Here is a 9,222-nt window from a genome sequence, read left to right as displayed (position 1 = left end):
CATACATTAAAGATGGTTTTGATCAATTTTATGGACAGAACTAAGATGAATCTCAAAACCATGAAGGCTCAAAGCATTTCAGTGTACTTATTAAGAAATGTTTGAACCCAATTTAAATATGAAAACCAAAGTCAGGTTGAAGATGCAAAAACTTCAAATCACTACATTTCAAAGATAGCTTTGTATTCTTATAAAACTCTTCAAAAGTTATATCTATCTTACGCAAACAGCTGTTTGGAAACTCATTGTATCACCCATTGAGATCATGCCAAAATTCATTTTATAAAATCAAATTACTGCATTTGCCAATTACCGGTTAAGTCAAATTTTCTATCTTACATGAAAAAAAATGGCCTCGCATGTTCTACATCTCATTTATTTCTCAATCAAATGAGTTACAAAGTCCAATTCTTTGATCATGCTTCGGCTTGTGAATAGACAATTTTCTGTTCCATTGGAGTAAGAACTCATTTTAACTAACTGACTTGAGATTGAGTTTGAGCCACATCTGTGATTATGCCCCATCTTGATAAAAAGAAAGGCTTACAAGAGCGCTCCACAACACTGTGAGCCCAAACAGGAAACCAGTTTTTCTTTTCTAATAAGAAGAGGTTCTCTCTTCATAATGCTGGCCGCTTAAGTCCAGCCAGACCTGTGGTAAGTATTCAGCAGCGGCGTGTATGATATGCTTTAGTTCGACAAATAGCTTTACTGCCAGTAGAGTACTGTGTGCTTAAACATTCAATGCTCTTTCCTACGTAGTATCAGCATTGTTCGAATGTAATTGAAGTCGTTCTGCAGCAAACTTTATGCTTCAAACAGCACTACCCCAACTGCAGAGAAATCTAATCGGGTGCCTTGAGGAATTCCGAAAGTGAGACTTAGTGTTAGTTACAGTTGGGAAGAAAATTAATTAAATAAAAAGAAAGAAAATAAAAAGTAGATTTGAGAGAAATTATAGGCTACTGAAAGTAAATAAGAAATGAGAAATAAGACGACGGCCCCCGCTTAAACATCCCCCCAAAATAGTCGTCCCTTCGTACCTAAATCTTTTTTCCATTTTCAAACTGGTCTCTGAAGTGGAGACGTGTCTTAAGCACACCTTCAAGTCAACTATCCACTTGATTTATTCTTTTCATGGTTCACCCTAGAATGTTGTGGGTGTGCCTTCTCAGATCCACGTGCATTTTTTACAACGCTGCATTTTATATGGTGGAGGAAACACGGAATCAGATGATGTTTAGATGCGCAACATTCAACTGTCAAGTACTTGAAGCAAATTCCCTCTATCCAATGAGAGAGGTCATAGGTGACGATTGATCTCACCTTCTTCTAATTTGGGGATGTCATTATCCGAATCTGACTGCGATGTCGAAGCTTCCGAAGTTTTTAATGGCAAATATGTGTGGGGGGACATGATCCTTTTTTGAACATTGTCCGGCAACATCTTTAGAACGATCCCCATTGTAATTAGAAGTAGACCTGTGCAATGCTGTCCTAAAAGTGGCTTGGTAAAAATAATATAAGAAAGTAGAAGGGTGACTGCCTTTCGGGCGGTTGTAACCTGCGTCAACACAAACAATGATTAAACCAAAGTTTGAATAGAAACTACTGATTTCAGAAGCACTGATCATAACCAGAACAAAATGAGAGGCATTAGGTAGCGTTAACAATACTGAAGGATCATTCATATCATGAGCAAGTAAGACTGTATATTCACCATTGCCGTTGTCGCAGCACCAAACAAGGCAATAAGGCAAAGTACAGATAATTGCCCAATAAATGTTGCACACGCCTCGAAGATTAGCACAAGATATATGTATGGATTCTGCGAACAACAAGTTCCAAACAACGCTGTTAACGTACGCACCGTTCCCCGCATAAATCAAACACATTCTCTCAACCTTCCACAGTTATGTCCTTGAATCACTACAGTCATACCTCCCGAATTCGTGCGCCTGAAGTTTCCCCCAATAAATGTCAAGACCAAGCCCAACGTGTTATTTCTGAGGTTCAGCCTGATGTGACTACTACTGAAGTTACTAATTGCCGTAAGATTTGTGTTCACAAACGATATTACACATTTTAACCTGACGGACTTATTTTGAGGGATGGAAATGTCCAAATGGCTGAAACTGTTCCACTCAGAAACCATAAGTTTCTAAGATCCTCAAGAAAGGACTCAAAAGGAAATTTAAGCAAGATGGATGCCTCCTACCTGAAAGCAGTTAGACCAAGCACGAAAAAATTCGCCTGTAATGAGCATTGGTGGTATAAGGAACGGTAGACCAACTGCTGTGGAACAGAAAAGCATCTCCAACTGATGCACAAAAATCAAGTAAAAGTGAGACGGGAAGGGAAAGTTCTAACTACTTCAAATGCGCAAACAAAAACTTGGGGTAAAACAGTCCAATTAACACGAATACTGTCAAGGAAGCAAATACCAAATAGTCACACTGAAAACAAACGCTAGCTCCTCAAAAGCTCGTCACGAAGCAGATTACTCATAAATATTTTGGTTTAGATTCAGTAACTACAAGAAAACGAACACTGGCAGTGAATGAAGTGAAAGGCAAAATGGTAGGGCGACAAGAAGCAGAATGTTGTAATCCTTGCCTGAGTTGTAGCAGGGTTCAAAGTAAAGATAACTTCTTGAAGGTTTCCGACAAACGCGTCTAGAACGAGTGCTCCCACAACCATCACCACACCCATAATGCTAAAATTGGGCGACGTTTGGGCATCTGCAAGAGTAAAAGTCACAAGCCCCAACACCAACAAAGATGCAGAAACATACTCAAGGATAGAGTAACGACGTCTCAACCCAGGTACGAACGCCCCCATCACCATCACCGGCAAGACCTGTTGCAAAATCCGATGATAAATTGAAGAGAAGTACATTTAACAGAAGTATTACACAAACCCTTGCATATTATCCGTTCAGAAAGGATCACTTGTACAAATTTGTCGGAGTCACAGACTTATTATTATTATGCACAGCCGATACCAATGCACCCAAGATAAACGAAAACAGAGAAGATACAAAAAAGATATTCCGTAAAATCAAAAGCTTTTAAGCGCCTACATTCAAAGGCAAAGACTAAACCCAAACACCATCGATTTGAACCAGACTTGATCAACTTGGTAAAGAACATCAGCATACGGTATGACGCACTATGATGTCTAACGTACGTCTCATCAATTATAAGCTTCAAATAAGACTTCGTATAAATTGAATAGGAATACGCGATCATGAAACAAATAAATTAGTGAATTACCTTGGTAGATTTGAACATAATCTGTGCAGGATAATTCAGGAACATCAGGGAGCCTTTCGTCAACCCCTGGGAACCCATCAAGACAGCTGACAACTTAATGTAAGTCTTCCAGGGGTTGACGATATGTTTCGGTCGGAAGCCGTGCCACGAAATGAGTGTCAAGTAGACAAAGCCTTGAATGAATGTGAAATACCACCCGTAGCTGCACAGAAGATTGATTACTGTCAAGGGACTGTGAAATTACAGTTTAAAACTATGGGTAGTCAAGCGCATCATATACACTACTTCGAGGTTACTCGATAAGCTCTTGCGAGTGCATAAACGAAATATTATACGAGTCAAGCAGAGAAATCAATATCTTTAGATTGGTGAAGCTCAGCCCTTAGCTAGCAGGCAACTGCACAGTTAAAGTCCAAACCACTTAGTAAGATCTTTGCTAAATTACCCTCAGATTTCCTTCCTGCAACTATCTCAAAGAAGACAGCAACTAAGAAAAACAAAGGAAGGTGCAACAGTGCTCGACCTGAATTGAAGTCTGTTGTAGACATATTCCTGCACCCAGATTCTGCATCAGAACTGGTAATATACTGACACTCTGAATCTCACTCCAATACATCACAAGCTTCTGATATGGCCGATGGATTTTGTGCTCCTGAGTAAAATCCCAAGCCAATGTAAGATCTTATTCTCAGAGAATAAAACCAGTCAGAAATTTCACGGTGATGTTATATGCTCTTCCTACTTTTTCAAATCTGTCACCACATGACTGCTTAATATGTGGGTGAACTTCAAAGGTTTTCTAGGTCATCAGAGACAATGACTAGACCTTCTAAGGCTGATACACTCTTGAAGCTAAGGAAGTTCTCCATGATCCCGTGCAGAAGCCCACTTCCAGCTCAGATGGGCTTAAGTTGGGAATTCTTAAGAGCAAAAAGAAGCCACGCGTAATTGATCTCCAGAGAGAGACCCAAGTACACGTAGATATTCCATTACGGTGCACAAGATCCACACGTCCCGGTCCACTACGGTATGAATTTGATCATTAGAAATGCACAGTCAACAGATGCCTGTTTGGGGGATCGGGAAAAGAATCCAAGATAGAATCGTTGTCCTGACCTTCACTCAAACTTCGTAATTCACACGTCCCGTGCCCAAATTTGATAAGTTTCAGCGAGAGTTATTCCAAAATTAACCAATACATTGTTGCACATGAACAGAAGAGTCGAGGCAGATTGCAGAGAGCTTTTTATCGACTGGAACCCGACCACCTTCACCCCTCCAATTGAAAAGCACATAGTTTAGTGTGGTACACACCTCACAAACTCCGTTTATCATGTACCCGAAAAAAAAGCCGCCTCCGCAAATAAGAAGCTGCATCCATCTCGATTTGGTGCTCACATTGCAGCCAAGCAACCAAACTTGATTTTCTTCCGGCTGGCCCATCTTCCTTGACCGACTTCACTGCCAACAATTGACGCACACGATCACACTTGGTTGTCTAATTTTAGTCGAGAAGACCTTAACTTTGACGTACAAATTAAGCATTCACACAAAATCCCAGTCACTCACACTTAGTATGAGCGCAAGCTAATACGAAAGCGTACAACCCCCATGATATCCGAACCCTACCAGAACTTCGTCGTCAAGAACTACTATATCACTCTACCTATCAACGTGCGAACAAAGACCCTTTCAAAATTGGATATGGCTATCAACTATTCCACGCCTTGCAAATACCACCAAGACCCCTAAAGCACCAACTACATTCCTCCAACTACACCACTTCTTCCCTCTACTAACAGACCTGTGAACCGATCTCACATGGGGTGCCTTCACGAACCTGAAACCCCCAAGTCAAGCTATACCCCCCCCCCATGTCTACGTACATTATTAACAGCTGCCCTACAATGACCTGCACGCAACCCAAACCGGCCTTAATCCCACCAAAACACAAGCACGGACTGTTCTTTAATTTCCCCGCAGTCAGCGGACAAAACACACAAAGCAACTTGACCAGAGAATGGCCACAACACGAAAGGATGATCGCTCAGGAAAACAGCTGGCTCTGCTGTACTTCCTCCTCTCCTTTTTTCATACTACCTCATTACAAACGCTGCTGCTGCTGCTCCATGGCCAGCACCCAACAACTACAAAAAACACACACACAGCGACAACTACCATGCTCCCCACATAATATTCTGCTAAGCACAAAAGAAGACAATCCCATCTCGAAACAGGATCAGAAAGACACGGACCAGAATTCCTGTTGGGCAGACAAAGAGAGTGCAGCGAGTCTGCTCACCTCTTTCCTTCTTTCCTTCCTTCCTTCCTTCCTTCCTTCCTTCCTCCTGCTCCGTCTCTCTCGTCTCTACCCCGTGCAGCAGCAGCAGAAGCAGCAGTAAGCTCACACTTTCTTTCTTTATTTCTTGCGCTGCCAAAATTGCAGTGGCATGCACAAGGCGTGGTGGTGATGACGGATTATTCCCCAGGCCTATCTATGCTTCTGCGAGTATCATCAATGCTGTGCCCCGTTGTGCTGCTACCTTCTCCCCCTTCACCTTCCCTTCCCTTGCCTCTATCTCTCTCTCTCCCTCTGAGTGAGCCTCTGTGTGTGTGTGTGTGTGTGTGAGAGTGAGTGTGTGGCTCCCTTGCTACTCTTTCTTCTCTCACTCTCAGTCTTGACGATACCTCGAACCCGCCTGAGCTTAGAAGCAAAGCAATGCAAGGCAGCTGGTGGTCCTTACCCAACGTCGTTGCAGCAGCACAAACCTGCCATGTTTCCACATGCAGAGGTCTAGAGAAAGAGGAGGAAGATGATGAAGAAGCGAACTTACAGGATGGAAGGCGAAACGAGGTTAACACAAACAACAACAGGAGCAGCCACACAAATTGATTCATTTCCCCAGGTGGGTCTTAAAGAATTCCCAGCAAACAAGCAAAGAAGCCAGGAAGATTTCTGTTTCTTTGCTTTGCTTTGCTTCTCTTGTGCTGGGAGCAAGTCTTTTCCTTTCTCATGTTCTGTTCTTGTTAGAATATACATATATATATATATATATATATATTACCATATTTGTGTGCTTTTCCGGATGAAGTCACTTTCATTAACTGGACACGAAGTTGAATGGGTGGTCACGATTTTTGCAGTGAAGCACATGTCCATTTTTTCTAACATGGAAGGTGCATGGGATTTGCCCCTCTTGTGTGAGATAGATAGAAAGATTCTAGTGGTAATAAAATAAATGCTCCTTTGCAAATATCTCTCTCTCTTCATATATATATATATATATATGTATGTATATATGTATTTATACATTTGTATGTGAGAGAGAGAGAAATGGAAAGCATTTTTCGTGAGTATTTTTCACTCGCATCTTTATCACTTTATGATAACATGATTTTTACATGTGTATTTATTTAAGATTTACCTGTAAGAGAATAAATTTCATGTGTGTCTTTGAACGAATTATAACATGATTATGAAACAAAATAAAGATAAAAAGATGTACATTAATATAGTATGATATTTGATTAAGTGTTGTGTAAGTAGGTTTTTACCTTAGAAATAGAACTTGGTTCAATTAGATGAGATCAATGTAAGAAAATTTGCAAAGTAGAATTACCAGTTCTTAGAAGAAATTATTCTTTTACAAGAAAAGAGAAAAAAATATATTTTGCCAAATTAAGAAAATGTTGCTTACCAACCTCAGGACATGATTAACAGTATTATGATTTCTAAAATTAGAAAATTAAGCACTGAGTGATATTTTATTTATTTTCTATTTATTTTATTTAGAAAAAACGTATAAATTTTATTATATTAAAGAATTGAATGAAAATATTACAAATTCAAAGTGCAATAATTTTAAACTGCAAAAGGATGATAGATTGGCACCATGAGGTTGGTGGTTCAAACCTTAGCTCTGAAAGTTTTAACCTCATGCAATAAATGCAAATATAAAATCATGACTCCTTCACATTTCAAAATATGCATATATATATATATATATATACACACACACACACACACACACACATATATATATATATATATATGTATGTGTGTGTGTGTGCATCACAAATATCATTGCTCAAACATGTACACAAAGAATTTTTTTGAAGATTTATGAAAGCTAATAAAATCAAATACAGTGCCAAACGATTTTTTATCTGATCTTGATGATGATAATGAACAAACAACAACTCATTTGTTTTATTATTAGGTTTGTATTATTATCAGATTTTAATATGTTTTCTTGGAAAAAATTCACACTTGAGCTTTGAATGAATATATATATATATATATATATATATTGTTGCAACTGAATGAATAAATAACTTTTACTTAAGCATGTGCATTTTTTAGTGGTAAAGTAGTCTACATTATTTTGTTCTTTGTTTGAAAAGAAAAGATTCAAAACAAAAGTAGGATCTTAAGCTGAATTGCGAATTTGATGAGCTGATTGTGAAACTATTCTGAGAGAAAATTTTGTCATTTATAAGATCTTTTATATTAAATGCATGTCGATATGAATCTCGTGAGACCAAAGAACTAGTATTGAATGATGTGTTGATGCTTTGATTGCCACATACGAGTGCATTAAGTAATTGTGTACATATTTCATGCTGCCCAAGAATTATTTTTATAACAGTAAGTATTCAAAACGATAAAATAGATTCTTAGATTTGATCTACTTGCTGAATATTAATCATTGTCATACAAAATTCCCATTCTGACATGGCGAACTGGTGACGAATCATGTGAGATTCGAGACGAGGGGGCCAGAGAGAGACTGATGGACTTGCTCAGAAGCTGACATGAGTGACAGTCTTCAGGATTCACGCGGCGATCATGAAACAGATGTAGTTGTGGCACTACCCGATCAGATTTTGGAAGCGGGTGCGTTGAATAGTATGGAGTTTGACAGTCACGTGTATGAAGGTGAAGCTGGAGATGTCAGCAAGTTGAGACGAAATTTGTATCTGAGTTAGCATGACGTCTGCGTTGAGGCTTCGCTTGGAATTCTGAGTGCGGCGCCGCCTGCCCCCAGGTCCTGGTTCTTCGATTCTGCCATTAAATTGACTTCGGTATCTGTGACAAGTTGGTAGAGCCGCATACAGGTCACAGCAGACTAGGCCAATTATGAATGGAAGAGGCCATACGAAGTTTGAAAAGTTGTTTTCCTGGCAATATCCATTCCGTCTCATCATCAAAGCATTTCAGAACGGCATTTTCGCCACACAAGGTCGAACCACCTACGGAACGTACGTAAATGTTACATTTAGCAAGATGTCTCCTTTTATTCGACGATCGTGGTTTGTGATTCATAATCTTGATTGACCGTTACGAAGGTTAATCGGAAAGTGCAAAGATGAAATCGACTCTTCTATGGCACTTGATTAGTCATGAATGCCCACAGCAAAGTAAATCCACTCTCCGATTAACCTCCGATTTGTTCGGTCTCCCCAGCACCACTATTTCTCTGGATTGTCCGGGGATCATTAAATGCGGTAGATAAAACAATGATAATATTGCATGTATAAAACATATTTTCTACAAATAACCGAAGGTTTGCAGTTATTATCCTTTCTTCTGATCTGAGGAACTACTTGCACCGAGAGACGATCACCCCTCCTCAAAACATCAATGTGATTCAATATCACCACTAGGTCGGTTGATGATGGCAAGCGCTTGTCCCTCAGCGTCTACTTTAAAGCAGGCATGCAGCAGAATGATAAGCATTAACTCCTTCCATGCAAAACATGGGGAACGATGGGTTCTTTATACTCTACGTAGTATAAAAATAAAAGTGAGGAATCCTTAATCCGCATGAGCTATAATACTGATTAATTTAGTTCACAGAAAGGCTTTTCAAGACAAAAACTTATGGACATGAAAATCCAAAGACATCGTGGCAGACACAGACAAAGGAGTCCAGAAGCAGCCCCC

The 9,222-nt window shown here is 39.6% G+C and overlaps 1 protein-coding gene across 5 annotated transcripts; it reads right to left on the bottom strand.

Moving 5' to 3' along the window:
- Positions 1-467: 467 nt before the first annotated feature.
- On the bottom strand, positions 468-6,253 carry LOC112277047 (UDP-galactose/UDP-glucose transporter 4-like). Of its 5 annotated transcripts, XR_016500537.1 has the most exons (10): positions 5,578-6,253; positions 4,590-4,736; positions 3,799-3,827; positions 3,276-3,477; positions 2,617-2,859; positions 2,219-2,320; positions 1,721-1,828; positions 1,327-1,564; positions 1,044-1,198; positions 468-857 (listed from the first exon to the last, which is right to left on the bottom strand). XR_016500537.1 is itself a non-coding variant. In XM_024509013.3 (9 exons), the coding sequence occupies exons 2-9, from the start codon at positions 4,716-4,718 to the stop codon at positions 1,191-1,193; spliced, it is 1,059 nt and encodes a 352-aa protein (XP_024364781.1). In that variant the 5' UTR covers positions 4,719-4,736; positions 5,578-6,253; the 3' UTR covers positions 468-1,190. The 5 variants fall into 5 exon arrangements, 4 of the variants coding, with proteins under 4 accessions (XP_024364781.1, XP_024364785.1, XP_024364782.1 ...); XM_024509013.3 differs by having other exon boundaries at positions 468-1,198; XM_024509017.3 differs by having other exon boundaries at positions 468-1,198; positions 4,590-4,731; positions 5,578-6,147.
- Between the last annotated feature and the right edge of the window lie 2,969 nt (positions 6,254-9,222).

Source organism: Physcomitrium patens, chromosome 24 (genome assembly GCF_059467195.1).
Source record: "Physcomitrium patens ecotype Gransden chromosome 24, ASM5946719v1, whole genome shotgun sequence".
NCBI classification, from domain to species: Eukaryota; Viridiplantae; Streptophyta; class Bryopsida; order Funariales; family Funariaceae; genus Physcomitrium; species Physcomitrium patens.
This window is presented reverse-complemented; position numbering and strand designations above follow the sequence as displayed.

Bases quoted from the DNA above. Each gene is read 5' to 3' on its own strand.
- LOC112277047 (XM_024509013.3), bottom strand. From the start codon at position 4,718: ATGGGCCAGCCGGAAGAAAATCAAGTTTGGTTGCTTGGCTGCAATGTG. The intron at 3,478-3,798 runs GTCGAGCACTGT...TCTTCTGTGCAG, and splicing joins TACAACAGACTTCAATTCAG to CTACGGGTGGTATTTCACAT. The intron at 2,321-2,616 runs GCAAGGATTACA...TTTGTGCATCAG, and splicing joins TGAACCCTGCTACAACTCAG to TTGGAGATGCTTTTCTGTTC.